The sequence below is a fragment of the Dromaius novaehollandiae genome, chromosome W, assembly GCF_036370855.1.
Source record: "Dromaius novaehollandiae isolate bDroNov1 chromosome W, bDroNov1.hap1, whole genome shotgun sequence".
NCBI lineage: Eukaryota > Metazoa > Chordata > Aves > Casuariiformes > Dromaiidae > Dromaius > Dromaius novaehollandiae.
The window spans coordinates 45,961,916-45,983,465 of NC_088130.1; the positions used below are offsets into that span (position 1 = coordinate 45,961,916).

Sequence of the window (21,550 nt, forward strand, 5' to 3'; positions counted from 1 at the left end):
GAAACTGCAAAGCAGGAGTTAGGAGAATGATGCATCTACAGCAAGTTATGAGAAAAAGAACAGCCACCAAATCCAAGAAAGAACACAGGTAAAACAGTTCTTTTCACAGAAAGAACTGGCAGTGCTTGCTGAAGTGCTGACAGCATCAAGACCACGCCATGGATAAGGCCATACAACAGATGCAAACAACAACAGTATGATACAACTCAACCTGGCTCTGAGCCTTCTTTGTTGGAAGAACATAAAGGCTACAGAGATCACGCAGCGCTGACACCAACCAAGAACCAGGGAGGCAAGATGAGGATGTGATAGCTAGAAGTCCTTGTTCTCCATGTCACCACAAGTAATCTTGGTCTCTGTGAGAAAATGAAATCAGTTTTGTTTAAAATAGAGATCACTACCTCTTTCTGTATTGTATGCTCTTGCAATGAGTTTTGGTACATTTATAGTGGCAATACAGTGGAAGGAAGAAAAAAGATTTCGCTTAAGCTGTATAAGCAACAATATCAGTACAATATATAGAAGCTACTCAAATTCCAGTATCAGTAAGTCTCAACATAAGAGCTGCTGAGTTTGCAAAGGGTACTAACCTTTCAGGAGGAAAGGGAAGGGATTCCTGACAAAAAGATGGCAAGGTCAGAGAAATTTTCTCAACCAAAGAAAGGAGGCATTTAGATTATGTTCCAGTTTGCACAAGTGTACAAGACAGACTTGAGTTTGCACAAGCAGGTACACTGCAGGCTCAAGACTTGGCTTCTGTTCAGAATCACAACCACCAAGTAAACTGCAGCAGCTGTATGTTCAAAGAGCTGTTGTGATACAAGACAGACTGTCAAAGCTGAAGTATTATTAACATGGAATAAAGCCTGCAAGGTAAGCTATTCACAGATCAAGCAGTATTTAGATGACTCATTGCATCTGATTGCATATTAAGCTATAGCCACCAGAAGTCTGAGATATTCCTTTCAGAGTTCTTTCAGCCACCCAAATCACAAAAGCGAAGTGAACTATCCGAAAGCCTGAGATTAAGAAGAGATACTGTGCTTATCCTTCTTCTAATCTTTCCTTATTCTATATGTACATATGCTTTATCTATGCACAACAACAATAAGGAGAGCAAGACAGTTTTAGTCTCTGACACAGAGGGCTTCATTCATGAACACAACTGAAGCCAGGAGTTATAGGTGAGTCATTGTATACATCCCCAGCCCCCAACCCGATGTATAGTGCAGAGCATGTCAAATGAATTGCTATGTGGGAGCTGAAGGATAGAAGTTTAGAAGCTATCCTATTATACAGGAAAAATTGTAAGTCTCTTCTGTGGTAAATACATGGCTGGAAGCATACAAGTCAGTAGCACACATCACAAAACACCTGATGCCATCTCACTTCAACCCCAATCTTATAGAGCACAGTAACTGTGCTCTGTACATCCACAAATACTGAATATCCATCAAATGAACTACCTGCTCTGTCACTTTTGCCAATAGGAGCTTGGGGGATTGCTACTTGTTCCACCAGAAAAAGTTTCCCTTCTGGGAAAGGTATTGTCTACGCACATACAGTCAGTGTTCAGCAAGAAGCACAAGAGATAGAATACTTAGAACTGTCACTGCCCTACAAACAGTATTTGTTATACCCAAGAGTTAGGATACTCACTGGAAAATGAAGTACTTTTTTTTTTTTTTTTATGGGCTGGAGGTTTCAGGGCTTTGAAGTCCAGTCAGAGTGCTGCCCTAGAGGAGTTGAATGCAAAAAGATTTACAAGAACTCCTAACTCTCTTCCCTACTCAGATTAACTTATTTTTGAACATATGCCTGTGAGAAATAGGACTTCAGTTCTCCTCTTAACCCTCCAGCCTGCACTCAGGATCCTGATGTTCAATTATACAGACAGTAAAAACTGCTATAATCAAAGTTATTTGATAAAGACTTTTTCTACAGAGCCTATTAGATCTTAGTAGGAAATTAAAGTTTAATTTTCAATTGCCAACAACATACAGCACAGTAGGGTATCTAGTGTCTAGTAACTCTTCTCCCTCAAAAGGCCAATATACTTCAAATTGGCTCAAGGTAGGAGTCAAATGAAGTATCACATAGGAGCAATAAGATGGTTACTCTTCCTCTACAAGTCTCAATCTTCAGCCAAGATGCTTGCCACATCAGAAAACAGAACACTGAAAGTAGCTCACAGGCGGGAAACGACAATGGCTCACCAGGTGCCCCAGAGATCCACTGCACAACAGGGGTGGGCATGCAGTTAAGCTACATCAACAGCACCTACTGGCTTGTTTCTTCCCACTGCAGAAATCTGGTTACTCAGCAGCCACTTTGCAGCACGGGTTGGGAATCAGGCAAGAGAGCTGAGCCCAGCATCTGCACTATGAAATGCTCAACAGCCACAGGTTGACAGGAGGGCTGGTATAGCTTTCCCAGCTGGATCTCCCTCCATCCCTTATTGCAATCTTGAGGCTGTGAAGGAAACAGTATTTATATGCTCTCAGAACACTTCTCCTGGAAAACTCAAGTCTGAACAAAACTTCACAATCTATGCGTATTTTTAATATAGTAGATGACTTGGAAAGTCTTAAGACATCTGCTGAGAGAGCATGTGCAAACTTGTTTGTTATTACACTGGCATATTAACTGGAACAGAAAAGCATCCTGCCTTTCCCTTATAAGGATACAGTTTTTCCAACATCTATTATCGGCTGGCAGATGTTCACGTGTACACTTAAGCTCCAGGTGAGAAGGCTGTATTTGCAAGTTTCCTCAGGATGGACATCTGTACAGGACAGCATGTAATTCAGTGTAAAGGCTCTGCTAAATTAATCTGTAGCCAGCAAGCAGTTTTGACAGAATTACTATCTCCAAGCATGAGTCAAAGTAGTAAGACAGCAAATCAAGAGAAAGGAATCTTGTTCTTTTCTTTAAAAACACTTTTATTCAAAAAAGAAGTAAGGTTAATGAAACCTCGGATTCAGTAATGAAGTACTGAATTCACATTTTACATATGCAAATATTACAAAATAACCATCCAGTGACTATTACAGCATTTTTCAATGGTTGGGACTCGGGTCATTTGATCACTCATTTTCATCCACCATCCACAGCAATCAAAAAACCAATTTTTTTGGTAATCCTGAAAAGTGTAAGTTACATTGTTACCAAAGCAAAGGGGTTCAGTTCCCTCCTCCAGGTTTTAGTATTCATTTGGTACTAACTACTCAGTATTAATTACTCTTTAGATCCATGTACTACAAGCCAGTTAATGCTGCTTGCTACAGTAGTACATGATGGCTGTTTTCAACAAGTTATGAAAGAGTGCTAGAAACAAAGCCCACTTGTATTAGCATATGTACTCCATGTGTGTCTCAAATTCTAATACCTTTAAATGTTAACTGCTTGGGATATCTGTAAGCATTTCTTTGTGTAAAAAACTAGTAAGTTCATTTTACTTTTAAACCTGAAAAAGCTATTCTAAGCTATTCTAAGGCATAACCTCCCCTCCTCCCAGTATACATATACTCTTAGAGATCTTTATTACATGCTGTCACTGCCCAGCAATACGCTGTCTCCAAGAATAATAGCCTTTTTAGTCTCTGCATCATTCTTTAACCTTCTTTTTGTTAGTATCAGTTGTAGAGATGATCAGGGCAGCAGCACTTTTCTACTTTTATTCCACCTTGTCATCTTGTTTCTCCATATGGTATTTATAATGTAGGTAGGAATTAAACATACCTGCCTTCTTGGCTGGATATGAAGTTTATTATGGAAGTATTCTACTGTTTTTGCCTGCCCTATAAGCAGAAGCCTCTTCTAAAATACACTGCAGTTGAATCATACTCACAAACTTTTAATGAAAGCCCAAATAATGCAAGTTCTTAACTTTAGATATGAATGGACTGAATTTTTTTCAGACCTGAATTCTTTTCAGGCCAAGGTAGAACAGCCCTGAGATTACACAGATTTCCTATCCTGTTCTAACTCAGGGAGGAGTTTAATGCCATATATTTTACATTCTGTTTCACCAACTAAAGTCTCTGTAGAAACACAAAGTAACAGAACTGGAAATTGGTGTCCTGGGCAAGGAGTGCTGCTTTACACTGTTTTCCAGAAGTAAGACAGACAGTGATGTCATTATAGCATCAGTGTCCCTGTATATCTCTCTGATCAGAAATAAGTGCTAGCAATAGTTAGAAATATATGCTTAATACTTTTCACAGGCAGTCATCCATCTAGTTAACTCTTCCCCTGACCGTAAACACTATTACCTCAGGCTGGTTTTTGAAAGGTGCAGCCTCTGGAGATTTAAGTGTGTGCAACATACTCCAGAGGCTACAGGATTTTGATCTTGTGAAAAAGCAGCACTCATAGGGACTGCATAAATTCTCTCTCCTGGTGGCCAGTCCCTGTTGCCAAGGTTTTACAAGAGGGCACACAGCAGTAACACTTCAAGCCATTCTGCTAAGTTCCAGAGCCCTACCTCAGTAGAGCTGAGGGAAAGAGCAGGTACTGTGAAGATTCTCTGCCAGCCATAGAATTTCTGGGGATGAATTTTTCTTCTTTGAAACATTTTCTCCCACATTTCAATAGCAAATTATCAAAAAGAACCTGTAGTTCAAATTCTGTTTGAAAAAAGACTGTAGAATTGCTCTTCCAAACCAAAGTATTTTGGATTTTAACTTTAGATAATAATGCCATGTAAGAAATTTAAATAAAGTCTAGGTAGCAGATTTGCTAGGTGTAACATTGGCTCTCTCCTTTAGTGTCCTTTGAGACCCTCAGATTCTGTCAGCCTAGCTAAGGCAATAACAGAACATAATGGATTTTTTTATGTGCTTGAAGCAGCACTTAAAGGAAATGATACTGCTTTTTATACTGAAACTCAAAGGTCTCAAGAAGTAATGCTGACTTCCTAAATGCCTTACTTATATCCAAACTCAAAACTCCTGGCATTTAACACACAAGTCTGATTTCCCCTTGTTGAAAATGAGACTCTTGGGAAGACATCCAACCAATTAGGGTTCCAATTCCAATACAGGTCTGGAACCTCTGCTTGTTGTGAAACCCAGAACTTCAAGTGGTAAATCTCAGAACTTGGGGAATCATTTCCTCCTCTTTCTTATCCTTTTGTTAACAAGCATGTTTTAGGGCATAGACTCCAAAACACCAATCAGACTCTCTTATAGTGTTGCAAAATGAGCTAAAGAGCTTAAACTTGTTTCCTAAACTATGATAACTTAACAAGCTACCACATGTCAGCTGACCCATACTACTGAGGTCAAAGAGCATGCAAACAATCAACTGATTAAAAATTTTCATCTCAATGAAAAGTTAAGCTACTGAGCTAATTTATTCTACTTGTCATTTGAGACATACTAATAAAGGTCAAGGCAGGACTAAACAGTAAGTTAAGTGCTAATATTTTTGCTGTCTCTCTGAATTCAAGGAGAAACGCATTTTCACAGAAGCATCTACATTCCAAAATATTCTCACTCCTGTATCAAAGCAGAGTCTCATACTGGCAATAACAAAAAGCTGATGCTAACCTGACGGCTGCTGTCTGGCATATCCCTGCTGCCAAGACACCTAACCCCAGGCTTAAAAACAAATGTTTGCCTCTCTGCTAGAGGGTATGACTAATTTAGTGTCAAATACAGGTCTTAAGTCCTCAAATCTTTTCTTACCATGAACATATGGAGCATGTGCTACCATTTGGGGAAGGCTGGAAGCTCCATATAGAAGTAAAAGCTGGGGAATAGGCTTCCCTTTTAAAAAGGGCCAGAGAAACATGCCTAGATATACCTTACTCAGAGCTGCCTAAACAATTAACTTGCTCAGTCTAAGAAAGATAGCAGGAATCTCACTTCTGAAATCTATTTACCTTCTCCAATCCTTCATTCAAAAAAAAAAAAGAATTACATCTCCCCCTTTATTTTTTTTTTGCTTAAGGGATGTAAAGTTAAGCTATTTCCACCTCAGCAAGATCTCTCATAGAAAAACTTGAAGGACTTAATAATAGCCTATAATTTACTCTGTACTACCACACTCCATTAGAGAAATTAAAGAAATTAGATACTTCTCTTAACAAAGTTTCCTAAGCTCCATAAAAGTTCCTTTTTTGTACCAAATCTGTTGAAACACAAAAAAGTCATTCTCAGCCTATAATATTTATCATAAATTTTAAGTCATTAAAGGGTTTCTACTGGTGCTGTGGCCCAAGGATGCAGTCAATTCAGACAGTTATTTTCCTGAAACACTGGAAGTACCACATTCTTACTCAATTGGTAGCTACTACTTTAAAACGAGTGAAACATTAAGATGTTACCTTGATCTATTCCTTCTGTTCTTTTCCTTTTTAAATTTAAAAGTGCATTTTGTTGCTCCTTTAGAGCTTCTGCAGGACAGTTGGGTCTTGGAAGCTGACTTCCTGGAGTAGGTCCTGGTCGGTTGCTAAAATACTTCTGCTTCAATGCCTTAATGATAATGGAAGAAAGATAATCAAGTAATTAGTATAACGCATCAGACCACCATACATAAAGGAGTTAACATGAAATAAAGCACTTGTAGTGACTTCAGAACTACTTAGGTACTTTTACATCTGAAGAAAGCCTTGTGGCAATTCAAGATTTCATGACTACCATAGCACTTGGCCTGATTTGGAAAGCAAGAGATAATTATGTACTATTATCTTTTTCCAACTAGTGCTCAGACATCTCAGCAAAGCTCTAGACTCAATTGCTGGATGTCTTGCACAAACAGTACATTTCCAGCTCTGAAGAGCTTACATTCTGAATAGACAGATAAGATAAGAGGATAAAGGAGAAAAATATGGAAAAAAGAAAGATTAAAAGATCCTAAAGAATATATCCAAAGTCTTCCAGGACCAGAACACCATCTGTCTTGTTAGCTTGCAAGATGGGTCTTCCCCTAACATTTCTTCAACTGTGCTGTTTCTACAGTGTAAACAGTAAGAAAAATCTAGTCTGAAGTAGAGTAGAAGGCAAACACAAGTAAGTGGGGTTAATTTCCTGAAGTGGAATTACATATACTATTTTAAATTTTAGCAATTCCACAGCTTCCATAAACCATAGTTAAGGAAAAGAGGCTAAGTAGCCCCTTAGGAAATCACTGCTCTGGCTTATGCCAGTTACATCATATTCAATGCCAGCTATAAATCAAGCAAATACATTAAAATGCAAGCTCTTTCCTGCCTTAAGCTGTGGTATTATCAATTAAAACACTACAATAATCATGTATATTCAATATTCAAGTAACCACCCTACAATATGGCCTGTAAAATGACTTCATACATATGAACTAGTATAGAAGGCATTACCAAAACTTGGAAACTTATATTGAAAGTTCTTACCAGAAAACCCTGAATATACTCCTAAAAATTCTTTTAGTAAAAAGATTCCTAACGCACACACTAATCCTCAGGACTGAAACCTGCTTCATCTAACAAGCAGTGAGGGAGCATTGCCTTTAATGTGGCAGCTCTGCTTTTTGCATGCTTCTGCAACAGTGGAAGATGACAGAACTATAGCTCTGAAACAGTCAATTGCTGCATCTTCCTCACATATTCTGAACTAGAACTGAAACATTCTGCAAGATTTTTAGTTCAGATGCTTTCATTTCTCCTCACCAACAAGTAGAGAAATTGGAATCAGTTTTACTTGAGTATAATAGAAATGGATATTCAGATCAGAAGGCTGGTTTAAATCACCACAAATTTCATGTAGAAAAGGGATTAAAACAGCTTAAATGAAACTGAAAAGAAGGCTGGATGAATTAAGGATGACAAAAATCTTAAGAACAGGGAGTAAAATATGCTAGGTTAAGTCTTAAGCTTAAAGCTTTAAAGCTGTCAGAAGAGCATGACCCATACACTTTTTAGTTTCCTACCTTTGGACTACACTAGGAATGGAGATTTTTGGTCAGCATTGTTCATGCCTTTCAGAGTTCTCTCTCTAAAACACCTGAAATATTTCCAGTATTTCGCAGACAGAGTTATATGATATTTCATTTCTAAACTGGCTTACTAGCTTCAAAACACATTTATCTGATATTAACAGTAGGTTAATGAATGTTAGGACATAATGCAAGTCTACTATACCTGAGTAGCTGTAACCCTAGCACAAGGATTAAATGTGAATAAGCCTTGCAGAAGATCAAGCAAATCATCACCAGCTGCACTGAAGATATGTTGAAGTGGCATTCCAGGGAAGGACTTAAACGTGACATAATCTGGAAGATTAGTCATTCCCTACAAAGATAAATATGGGATGTACATTTTTCACATTAAGAAAGAGTTGCAGTTTTTCACAGGAAGTCACTTTGCATGGCTGTTTTCACAGCAGAAGCAAATTATCTTTCGAAGCACCCTGCTAATACTTGGTAACTGTAAATCAGGTAGGAATAGCAAGTTAAAGACATTTCTGTAATTGTTACAGTTCTTTTACATCTTCCTTCTCTAAGCAATCTGTCCTTCCCTTGCTTCACTATTGACCAATACAAAAGGAAAAATTGCTAATAAAGAAAGGAAGCATGAAACAACTTTAGAGTGGGTGTGAACAAACGAAGTAACACTAGCTTTAGCTTTTCTCTTGCTAGCTCATGTGGTAGAAGAAAAAGACAAAATCCACACAAAAGCCAATTTGCATTTTCTCCAAGTTAATGGAGAAAAAGACCCCCCCCCCAATTAGCATCATGAGTGTTTTCAGCTACTTTTGAAACCTAGAACTGTTGAACTTTTTATTTGTGATTGGGGGGGGGGGGGGGTGAGAAAGGAAAATATGCCAAGCAGTTAACAACAGATGAATCACATACTTCCCCCCCCCCCCCCCCACTTGGTTATCAAATCACTCCCATTCTCTTCATTCTATTTGGATGTCTCCATCCAAACATTAGTATGTATTTTAAACCTGTAGTGATCACAATTCAGTCATGACCACAAGCAAAATAAAATATTAATCCTAAAGTAAAAAATGTGTAATCTTTTATAGTCTAGAATATAAAGGTTTCAATTTTTGAAATAGATTCTAAAATTAATTTGCAAATCCATGCATCACCTTTGTTGTAGTAGCATTCTCTCCTTTTCCCACCTATATCTTGGCCCTCCCTCTCCCAAGAATGTGGACAGGTCAAACAAAAAAAGCTTCATGCATTTCTTTTAGAATCCTGGCACAACAACATAGAATTGTTTCCATTTTGAAAATTATTAAAGCCTGTCAAATTAAAGCAGACAAATTCATCAAGCATGTGAAGAACATTAAGCAACCACTACTACTTCACACATTTAGCCATGGGAAACCACAGAAACATGCAGAAGGGAAACCGAGAAGTTTTGTTATTGTTACCCGGTGCTGATAACACTGCCATATCGATCATAGATTTGCCTAAGAGAAACTATAAATCTCAGCTGCTTGTCCTCTACTTTGTGAGATCAGGCATCTGCCTTCTGAAAACTTATTCAAATATCCTGATATGCCCTTTGACATTAGTTTTACTTGAGATATCTCTATTTCAGGTTTTAAAATTAAATTAATCTGTTGAACTAAGGGACTCACAGGCCACTGTTCTTCTGTTGGAGTGCCCAGGGTTTCAAATATCCTTGTCAGCTGATCAAGATCAGAGTCCCCTGGCAAAAAAGGAACCTGGAAGAAGGCAACAGCATTTCTGAGTGGATTAACTTGTGAAGTTCAATTCTGGAGAGCAACTTTGAATTCCCACTCAAAATTGTACTATAATCAAAACATCTTTGTATACGAGCTTCCCCAAAAGAGGTGCACCAAATGTTCGGTGCTTGGCAGCAATGTCTGATAGATTCTGCAAGCTTCTTGCAACCAGGTTTGATATCACTGACTTAATAGAACTAAATATAAGATTAAATAACCACAATGTTAATGTTAATGTGGAATGACTAAACATGGTAGAGCGAAGAATTTAAGCATGCAGAGTTGTCAATTTAAGCTCTGTCAGTCACAGTGACCTTTCTGACATCTGCAACCTGAAGTTAGGTTTTATATTTGAAACACTAAAAGTGAATTGTGACTGGATTATAAAAGTATCAGTTAGACTGATGAGATGAGATGAAAACATGAGTTAGGGTACTGACCCATTACATGAGAAAATGAATGACCAGTGTCATGCCTAGTTTAAACTAGGCAGATGGCAGAAAAAGGGGATATGTGTCCAGTTTAAATTGTAGTTTGTGCATCAGGCACATAATGCAAAATAAAAGAGACTTTGAACAGAAGTGACATTAGGAAGAATTAGAGGCAGTATTTAACAGATTAGCATAGGAAGAGCATAATGAGCATCCCTAACAGGCACTGTGATTAGATTTTGATACAATAAAAGCCATTTGAACATGAAATGCTTTTGTAAAGCTCCCCAATGAGGCTGTGAACTGTAGTACATTTTCTGCTTTGTAAGAAACCAAAGAATTCCACAGAATGCAGCTATTTCTCATTTGCTTTACTGACTTTCCTTGAGCTTACTCAACTGTAGAAGGTCTAATGCCATACTTTGTATACACATCATTAGTGTTGCTTAAACAGTCCCTGTACATTTCCATTTCTGAACTATCGAGTGAACTGTACAAGCATGCATGTTTGTGTGATAAATCAAGTAAGGAAAAAGACATATTTCAAGATATTGTCAGCCAGACCAGTTTCCCAGTCTGGTTCACCACATAGCCACACAAACATTTAAAGTACCGGGCAGAAATCAAGCAGAATCTGTTTATTCCTTGAAGATGTACTATATACTATCCTGTAGGCTATCTTATCCTTTTAGCTATGTCCATACACCTGTCCTCCACTCCCCACCTCATATTTTCATCTCCTCTCCAAAGAGCTATGTAATAAATGGCTTACTTCAGTAAAATGTACTTAAGGACTATTATGTCTGTTGACCTTACTTGGGAATGACATTGTAATAGAAACTTGATGTTAGCCTTCAGCTTTATTCTAGTATTTCCAGGTAAGCACAGGCAGAGCATCAGCCCATGCTCCACTCATTAAAAATCACCCACAGTTCATGTACTGGTGATAATTATTCCCAGTTATTGGGAACAATGTATAAGCAATAGAGTGTGCACGCACCTATGATGTCAGATTTCTAGGAAGGTGACAAATGTAAGTTGATGGGAAGCTATGTGGAAGGATAACACTCAGAGGACTGGATGAGCTGTCTACTCTGCTGACCTTCCCCAAGGCAGGACTTTGACAGCATGTTGCAATTGTTTGCCTAGCTATTCTTAAAGGCTTCCACTGACTGCAACAGTTGGGGAACCTCAGTCTACTCCAGAACTTAATTCTCCTTACAGTTAGCAAGTTTTAGGAAAATTTCCCCCCCTCTTCTTCCTTTCCTAGGAAGTAGCCTAAGTTCCTTTTGCTGCTACTGAAGACCGCATGTAAGAACTGTATTACCCTGAAGAAGAGCAAATACAAATGCTTGCATTTAAAGACTTACCCGGAGGAGCAATTCAGCTAAAATACAACCAACAGCCCACATATCAACACCTACACCATACATTCTAGCACCAAACAATAGTTCTGGAGCTCGGTACCACCTGAAAAGAAAAATCATCTTAGGAAAAGTGACCTTTTTTTAATGATGTCAAGCACTGTATGCTGCAGCAATGCCAGAACTACAAAACAGACACTGCTCCTGGCCTGTGCATTTTTCAGACACTGAAACTGAAGACCTGTATTCAACCCTACAAAGTGTTTTGTTTAAGAAAGATTGAACAAAATTGTGCTTTCTTTACCAACGGATCAAGTGTAACCACAAATCAACTATAGTTTCAGCTGAGCTGACTGCACATCTGCAGTTCAGTTGTTTGATAAAGCAGAAACATTTAACAAAGTTGCATGTTACAAACATTTTTTTTTAAAAGAGGTGTTTCAGAAACAAAATCTGAGTTAAAAAAAAATTCCTTCCAGCCTTCAAAAAATCTCAACACCAACATACCTAAGGGTAGAAATTAGTTTTGTGTAAAAATGAATCTTGACAACAGGTATTTAGAGCAGCTGTTTCCACTGCTTAAGAACAATGAAGTTTAACGCAAAGATCTGATGCCTACTGCATTTGAAACCACTTTTTCATTTCCACCTGTTTGGATAAAGGTGTAAAAAAATACCCCAATTTTGTCTGAATAGCATTAGCATTACAGCAGGCAAAAGCATCTCTCTTGCATATTTTACACTCCTCTGCTTTTTAGAAGAGTATGTTCCTTAAACAAACATGCCATAAATAACATTAATAAAAATATTTTAATGAGCTCAAGCTTTTCCTGAGGTGCCCTGTCTTATATTAAGTATGTGACTAACATATAAACAAGATTCTAGTCTCACAATTAATAGAAAGTAAGTTGCCTTGCTCTGAAAGTTAGGCCTATAGGCAGCTACATACTATTTCTATGTTTCAAGAGAAAAACATACCACACAACAACCCCACAGATATATATTCTACTAGTTCTTACGACTTTGCCAAACAGTGCTTTCTTGTGTTGTCCATTATGAGGCTCTCACCACTATGGCATCATCATATGAGCTAGACATCAAAATTGCACATGTTCATTTAACAAGACATGTTTCAAGAGGCAATACAAAACAGCTTCGCAATCAATACCTATGAATCAAAGTAGAATACTTCTTACCTTGTTACTACCTGGTGTGTATAGACTCTATTTGGACTTCCAAAAGACTTTGCCAAGCCAAAGTCAGCCAATTTTAAAACCCCATTTTCATCTAACAACAAATTATTGGGTTTTAGATCCTGTCAGTATAGAACGCAAAGAATGAATTATTTTACTATTGATAAAAACAGACAAATAACGAACCCCCCAGCAGGTTTGCAATAACAGTATTCCAAAAGGCAGGCTTCTGATTCTATCATAAATCAACATTTGGGGGGAGGGGTGAGAAATTAAATCAAGTATTTAAACATACCAGAAAAAAAAAAAAAATCAGTCAGACACCCGCACCTGAATATTTAAACTGCAAAAATTAAAAAAAGCTGCCTTCAGACTGGTTTTAGCTTTGCTGGAGGAAGAACAGTTCTGTATTACTGCATAGTTGCCAAATGAACAATAAAAAGACCTTGGTAACTTCAAATAACTGTAGTACAAATCACGGAGCTAGTACAGTCTAACACAGTAACAGCACTAATCAAAGTCATCTACTTTTAGATCCTTTATACAAATATATGTCTAAATGATAACTCCATCAATAACTGTTAAAGTTTCTGGTATTGCTACTGTCTCTCCATAACAGCTAGCACTGGAGCTTACAGATTGAAGAAAGAGGAAAAAAACCCTATGAGCTTCAAAACCAGCTATGTGACATTTTAGACCCAAATTCTATCGAATGCCACAATTTTGTTAGAGGCATAAAGGCTCTCAGTTTAGCGCATGCTTACCCTGTGCAGAATCCAGTGCTGATGTAAATATTCTAATCCTTGAAGTGTCATGAGCATATATGCTTTGATGTGAGACTGTGTCAACACAATACTAGTATCCTTTATAATAACCTGTAAAGTATTAGATTGATAATCAAGGTTATTGTGCAAAATTATCTCACTCCACTTCTTTTGGTTCAAGTTATTTTATCCTTTAAGTAAAAGCTTGAATTGGAAACCACGTATTCTCTATTCTCACCATTTCTTCAGAAAAATGGATCTATTCTGAAGATCAGAAATTGAAATGGGGAGTCCAGATAGCCTATGTGAACCTTGCGTAACTGGCAATCGAGAGAATGGGAGAGAAACACAAGTTTATAATTTCAGTTCAATTCCAGGCTACTACCCAAGCTTTCACAACAAGGCTATATACTTAAAAAGGACAGTTTCTTCAAGTTTACTGTCAAATTTATGTTCCCACTTCTTCCTTCTTTCCTTGTATAGCCTAAGCATCTGATCTCTGCAAATACAATGGTTCCCTCGTCTATTCCAAGACAACCTACAAATATAGCATGGAATAGCTCACGGTACTATATTTTATAATAAAGCTATTTAAATTGTCAACATTCTTTGATTTTGACATTAAAATTCTATGTAAACATCCTATTTTAAAGTATTCTGTACACCGCTCCAAGACTCTCTTGTTAATATTATTTTGCAGTTGCATAGTAGCCTTTCTCAAGCTTTAAGTTCTTTGAGATTTACAAAACAGCTACTTGAGACTATACAAAGAGTTTCATGTATGCTGCCAGTCACAAGGGGCTGTGGTTGCAAATGGTGGCTTTCAGTGATATCACAATGCAAATAAGTGCTCTGCATAACACAGCATTATGTAGTACAAAGCACTTCATTCCTCTTTGTAACTGTATTTTCTTTAGTTCCACATGTTGCATAGTTATGAATCAAACAGAATTAATCCTTTTGCAAGTCTACTAAGTAATGTAGCTTTTATTAGCAAAAACTTGTTTTCTGATCTAGTCTTTTCAGTTTTGCCTTCCTCTGGTTTCAGTGATCTTGTCAACATTTTCTTTTAATATTTTATACGTTAGCCCCAGTGCTCAATGCATATTATCATATAATATCATATATTTTATAATTATCATATAATATCATATGCATAATGAGTTAGCTAAACAACTACTTTTATTTCAGTCCAGAGTATGGATAATATTGCACAGATACAGATCTGACATGAAACGTCATCTAGGAACGTCTTCCAGAATGAAAAACCTTGTATCAAAATATCCAATACAAAGATTTCTGCAAAGACAAACTACCTTAAGATCCTTAAGAATGAAACATCAGTAGAATTCAGACATTCAAATACCTACTTTTGTTACATTTAGAAGAATGTTCAGTCATGTGTGATTTTAGCATCAGCTCACCATTCAGTATACTTTGATATCACACTTTGATGAACATGTTTTGTCCTAGTATGCTTAGAAATTGCACCTTCAGATCCTGGTCTATGACTGAGGTTCTGTGTTACAACTGGAGTCCCAAAGAACTAACATCGTGAAGACAGCATAATCTGTTTTTTGAGAAAATCATGTTGACACCAGGTATTTAAAAGTAAAAGCATTATCAGCTGAGAACTTATGAAAACTGTCAAACTATTTTTAAGGCACGATCTTACTCAACTTACATAACGAAAGTCACTCCTCTAATGTGGGCAAATATAAGCCTGTCAAAGTAAGATGCCTCAACTATTTTCAAAAAACATTTGAAGACACTGAAATAATAGATATCTGAAAAGATGCAAGAGATGCAATCTTACCTCTAGATCTGTTTCCATAAAATCAAACACCAAACTAATATTTGATTTGTGTCCAAATGCATCTAGAAGCTGGAAAATAACATACATCATGATGGACCATACACTCTAATACTTCCAGTTTTCTAAAACTCAGCACCATTTTAATCTGCGTGTAGATTTTCAGGTTGCTGGGGTGGGTGAGGGAAGAGGAGCAGGGACAAGGACACGGCTACCTATGGGGAAGAACCGATAATTAGAGGACAGCACGGCAATCTGATACCTCAGCTTTGTCTCAACTGATTTTTTCTTTTATATAACCCTCGAGAAATTGTATTGTGTTTCAGTATCTCCACTTGCAACGTGAAATTTTTTACTCAGTTTAGCTTAACTCAGTCTCCAAAAAAAATCCCATTATGTATGATAATAACATTTTACGATTGCCCTTCCTTCCATTTGGGATTTTTTTTTTTTAAACTTGGAATTAGAAACTTTAGAACAGGAATAACTTTACCATGTTAACTAAAACAGATATTCTAATGCACGCCTTGCCCTCTATCTGAGGGCATCTACTCTACCAGCTTCCTACTCTCTTCTTTAAAGCAGACTAAGTTTTCTCGTGGATTCAGCTTTGCATATGTGTTCTCTGCAAATATGCAGTCGGTAGAAATTCTAAGTACTGGGCTTGCCAGCTACCTTTCAAAGATACTCTTAGGCATGTTTTCATCTTTGTAACAACCTTTCAAGGATAAATAAAGCTCCTTGAGGAATATCCAAATAATCCTTTCTTAAGCAGTGTAAAGGCAGAATCAATTTTTAATTTAAGATAACACAACTGTGATGCTGAGGAAGGCCAACAAACCATCTAGCCTGGTATTCTACTTCTAAGATCTGGAAGATAGATCCTCCATGGTGAGGTTCATACCTTAGACTCTCAGCACGATGGCCCACATGACTTACTCAAATGCAAAATACTTGTTTGTGCAGTTTATAATAGCAGGGGCTGGTATTCATGCTCTCCCTCTGCAGAAACCATGGCAACAGGAGATGCTGTGCAAGTTAGCATACATAGGGACTTGGCCACATTTTGCGAATCATGCTCCTTATACTCCAACATCCACAACCATCGCATCAGGGCTGCTAAGAATGTACACACTTGCCTATTGCCTTTAGTACCTGCTTACAGACCTGCTGATCATGCATTTGTCTAATTCCTTTTTGAACCTGCTGATGCTATCTGCTTCTACAACTGCCTGTGGCAATAAATTTGAGAAGTTTATTACATGCTGCATAAAGTACTTAAAAAACAAAACAAAAAACCTCCTTGTTTTAAAAACTACTAGCGTCAATGAATGTCCCTTATTTCTAACACTGTGAGATTTTGCAAATAACACTTCTGCACCTACCCTACCTACCACCACAGTTTTGTAGACTTCCCCTACCCCCAGCCTTCTCCTCTCCAGAATAAGGCATTCCAGTCTTTTCCTAAAGGAGCTGCTCTATCCCTTTGCCACTTCAGTTGTCCTTCTCTGCAGAATCTCTAATTTAGACAGCTAAAGCAACCACTTTGAAAGCAAGTCTACAATCCAGAAAAGCACTGTGTCCCCAGGCTGAAGAGTTACATAAAATATCTGGACAAATTCTTATTTGGTCTAACACTTAGAACAAAAGCCTCAAATTATCTACATTAGCAAATTCTAAAATATTTTCAGCTCCAGATAAGTATTTGTACCTGTAAGTCAAACTAAAATGCAGTTGAAAGGACACAGGTACTCCTCCTGCCCACAGAGATTTTAAGTATCAGCATTAAAACTCAGTAAGCCACATGAACCCCACTTTTCCATTGCTTATGAAAGCCTGCTTTTAGCAGTTACCAGAGCCACATGAAGCAAACCAGCAGGTATATGCGGCACTGCACTCATTTGCATGTCTATCAGAGAGATGCAAAAATCTGGTGATCTAAACATCCACAATTCTCTCCATCATTATCTTTCACTTAGTAAAAAGTAAAAGGATTTCAAAAGAAAAATGCCCGTCTTTATTACTGAAATTGGTGCTTTGCAGTAACAATTGTTTTACTGCCCTTCATGGACTTGAGAAAACAGCAAAAAAAAATTAAGCAGCATTGTTATGACCCAATGAATTCTAAATTTCAGTGTGAAACTGCATGAACAGTATGCAAGGACCAATTCTAGAAGTAGCATTCATTTTACTTACACCAATAATATTTGGATGGCTTAGCTCCTGCAACAACTTTATCTCTCTGAGGGCTGTTCTGTTGATTCCTACATTAAAAGAAAGATGACAAAGATGAAACAAAATTTAAAACTTTGTATTAAACTCCAACCAAGAAACTTCTTATTCTGTGACTTGCTATTAAAATCTGCTTCCTCTCTGCTCAAAAACTGATTTCAGTTTGTGACTCGTCGAGTACATTGCTGCAGTGGAGGTATACTTTTTCCACAGCAAGTTGGTTCGACACCACAGTAGTCAGATTTATATTATGAAGCTACATATGCCCCCTTTCGGCAAAAAGGGAAAGTTTTAGCACAAGTTTAGAAAAACTGCCTTTAATTTTCAGGTTATAGTAAGCTTATTTTTGTTTTAAAGAAAAGGCACGTCTTGCAAATATCAGTTCCTCAAAGTGTTTCATTTCCAGAGGGATGCAAAATGACAAGACTCATAAAAGTACCCTTTTTTTTAAAAATAGCATTAATAAGGTACACCACGCTCCTGTGTTGTGGCATAGAAATATAGCAACCTAAACCTGCTCACCCTAGCTTGACTCCTACAACAGCTGGATTTTATAAAGTGGAGACTGGGAGGTACATTTTGGCAGTCACACTGCGCTGCATCAAATCATGATTACTGCAAGGTAACAATTCCTTCTTCAAAGATGGTAGTATGTGTGGCTCCTACAAACATGACTGGCAAACTAGCGCTACTGTAGTATGTTGTCCAAGAAGAGTTTCAGCTATGCATGAGCTGAACAACAGCAGACCTATTCTCCCAAACTCTGGATTTAACACATCAGACTGTACCACGGTTTTGGGCAAAGCTATGTGGATTACTCTACACTCCTGCTTTGCCTATTTTAATTGCCTATTTTAGAATCAAGCAGATGATGTTTGCTTTCAGGTGGGCAAGCCCCAAGATTCAGCAAGAAAGATGCCATGTGTGCTACCAGATAACACAGGGAAACCAGACATGATCCAGGTCACTGTTTTAAAAACATCTTTGAACTATTGCTGAATGTTCTATAGGCCAGAAGTAATAACTGTCCCCAAAGGGCATCAGTCCACTGCAGACTGAATGGATCATAGCTCTGTGGCAGTTAGGCCATCTGGGAGATTCTAGGATTGGCACTCAGTTTCTTTTTAAGAATTCTTCCCCGAGGATGGAACGCAAGAGCCGAGAGCCAAGACGTTTCACTGGAAAGCAGGCAACCTGATGCAGGATCCCTGCATGTGTCCAGGGTGTTGTCCTTCAAAGCTCTATCACACCGCACAGGCGGTGACAGAAGACCAAGAGTAGTGGGTTTTACTTACTATATCCTTGCCTAAAAGCATGTGGGTGGTCAGAACACACGATCAAAACGAAACTGCTCTATGAACCTGATTTTCAACACAAAACAACAAACAAATCTACACACAGTCAAGAGTTTAAGATCTTTTTATTAACTTTTGTCTCAGCATAAATCACAAAAAAATGGAACGTAAGTGAAACACCTGAAAACAGAAATAAATGTTCTCACCTGTCATACGCATAAACACACCAATGCAAAAAGGTATTCTAAACTCAGTGATGCAAATTAGCTGATTTAGCTGTGATTTTGGCTGTGTATCAATGAAATAATTATTTTGCACTACTCTAGAGAAATACAAACATGAATAAAGTGTAAAGCTGAGGAGTTAGCCAGTTAAGCCTTCACATTTAGACACATACTATGCAGGCACATACTTCTGCTGCTTTTTTTGTCCCTCTAGGTCGGGAAGCAAACCTTGATTATGATATTGTGGGAAAACAACAAGACAGGGAATTAAGCCTAACACTAAAAGAGTTGAGCTTTTTTTTTCTCAGCCAAGTTATGGTGTGGAAAATTAACCCATGAATTTACAGAAACAAAGCAAACAAGACACAAGTTATGCAGTATTAATTTGTTAAAAACTTACCATCTTTAGCTTCTGATCTATGTCCAAGTTTAATCTAAAGAGAAATATGTTTCATATTATTTATGGGCCCCAATGGTAGATAAATTCCTTAATGTTACTCCTCTAAGACAAAATGAGTTTTAGTACCACAAAGTGCTTAACCAACTAGATTTATTTATTTATACAAAGAATTGATTTCACAGCATTAGTTTTCATGCAAGTTTAAAAACATTCATGATGGCTGAAAAGAGACATAAATACAAACTGGCAGAATACAATGGTTTATAGTCACAAAGCTAAATTACACCACTGACAAGCTTCTTCCCAGGGAAAAAGCAGGTCAAAGTAATTGACAGTCTAGACTTCAACACAAAAACTTACTGTAATGTCTTCGGATAGTATGAAGTGAAACAACTTACAACAACATAAACACATTTTCATCATTGTATTCCAACAGTTAAGCTGCAGACTTAAGATTGCTTTTGTCAGTATCTTCCCTACCATCAGTTCCAAAGAGTTTATTCAGAAGTAACAAAGCTAGATTGAAACAAATAAGGGACAGCAAGAGGAAGAATTGAAAAAGCAAGTCATTATCAAGGACTAATAACACCTGAAGTTTGAGAGTGTGTGTTTCTGTAAAAGATATACCATTTACCCAAAAAATAAATTTCAAGTTGCAGACTATAACCCTTAAGAAACTCAGAAATGTAATATAATTGAAGCTACTATTTCTTCTCAGAAAAAGAAGTATTAAAGGCAACTGATTTGGACCATTTAATCAAAATGCTTTCCAGTTAAAAATTCAACCTCTCCCGTTACCCATTCGATCCATCCAAGAAACCATTAAGCAGGCAAGGGCAAACCGACACTCGACCACATAACGGGAAGATATTCCGACACTCACCTTTTTAATAGCCACGATCTGGTTGGTGTTCTTATCCTTCGCTTTATAGACAGTAGCGAACTAAGGGGGAAGAGAGAGGGCCTTGCTCGCACGACCGCAGCAGCAGGACCGACCGCAAGCGCCACGTGCGGCCTTGTCACCAGCTCGGAGACCGCCGCGCAGGGGCGGCCCCACCCCGGCGCCCCCACGGGGAGGCCGTGACCCCCCGCGGCCGGCCTGGGGGGTGGAGGGAAGGGGCAGCCTTCGCCGCACGAGGCCAGCCCGCACCCCAGCACTGCCTCCCTCTCCCCCACACCCCGCGCCTCGCCGCCGGGCCCCGCCAGTGCCTCCGCGGGGCGAGGGACGGCGCAGCGGCAGCCCCCCCAGGCGGGCAGCCGCCGGGCTGAGGGGCGCCGCCGCGGGGGCCCCCGCGCAACGGCCGCTTTGCCGCTTTGCCGCCGCCGCCACTCACCTGCCCCTCCCCCAGGAAGTCGAGCTTCTCGTAGCGCTTGGCGCGCGCCCGCGCGTCCATCGCCGCCGCGGGGGGGGGGGGGGAGGCGGGGCCGAGACCCCTGCCGCGGCGCCGCACGTCCGCCAGCGCCGGGCCGCGCGCCGCTTCCGGCCCGGCGGGGAGCCCCGCCCCGGCCCCGCCCATGGCAACCGCGGCGTCGCCGCCGGCCCCGCGCCGCCTCTCGCGAGAGCCGCGCCGGGACGCGGCTGTTGGGGCGGGGGGGAGGAGCGACTCTGTCAGGCAGGTCTGGCTCACGAGGAGGCCGGGGAAGAGCGGGCCGCGGCCGCCCAGGAGGCGCCCCGCAGTGCCCGACCCGTCAGGGCACCGGGGACGGGGGGAGAGGCTGCGACACGTCCACGAGCGGAACATGCGACTTCTCTTAACTGCCACGCCTTACGGCCCCGACTTGTAATTTGGACCGAAACGCGCACGACTTGCTAAGGCGGCAGGCTGCACCGCATGCGGTGCGCAGGCTGTCCAGCCTCACAGTCCTGCTCTTCTTCTGCCACATGAAAGCCAATAGCTAAAGACGACATAGTGTTGTTTTCTTAAACATCAAGTCTAGAGATCAGGTACATTATGTACTTGGAACTCTAATCAAATCCAGATGACTTCCTTGAAAAAGCTAATGATTTAAGTAGACCAAGGGCAACCTATTTTTACTTTGTTCCCAATGTCAGAGCTGCTGCTCAGGGAAAGCAGCTGCTACACCACTGCCCACTGGATCGCACTCCCGGACAGAAGTTGCATAGCTATAAAGAACAACCGTGAAGTCTTAA

At 39.3% G+C, this 21,550-nt stretch overlaps 1 protein-coding gene across 3 annotated transcripts; it reads right to left on the bottom strand.

Annotated features, from left to right (window-relative positions):
* Positions 1–1,950: 1,950 nt before the first annotated feature.
* LOC135324454 (cyclin-dependent kinase 7) lies at positions 1,951–20,911 on the bottom strand. 3 transcript variants are annotated; one of them, XM_064500875.1, is made up of 12 exons: positions 20,733–20,910; positions 20,282–20,341; positions 19,399–19,432; positions 17,444–17,511; positions 15,251–15,319; positions 13,435–13,545; positions 12,674–12,792; positions 11,485–11,584; positions 9,576–9,662; positions 8,123–8,272; positions 6,332–6,479; positions 1,951–2,472 (listed from the first exon to the last, which is right to left on the bottom strand). In XM_064500875.1, exons 1-12 carry the CDS (start codon positions 20,790–20,792, stop codon positions 2,456–2,458), a joined length of 1,023 nt encoding a protein of 340 aa, XP_064356945.1. In that variant the 5' UTR covers positions 20,793–20,910; the 3' UTR covers positions 1,951–2,455. The 3 variants fall into 3 exon arrangements, with proteins under 3 accessions (XP_064356945.1, XP_064356943.1, XP_064356944.1); XM_064500873.1 differs by lacking the exon at positions 1,951–2,472 and adding an exon at positions 2,541–2,785 and having other exon boundaries at positions 20,733–20,911; XM_064500874.1 differs by lacking the exon at positions 1,951–2,472 and adding an exon at positions 2,919–3,142 and having other exon boundaries at positions 20,733–20,909.
* Between the last annotated feature and the right edge of the window lie 639 nt (positions 20,912–21,550).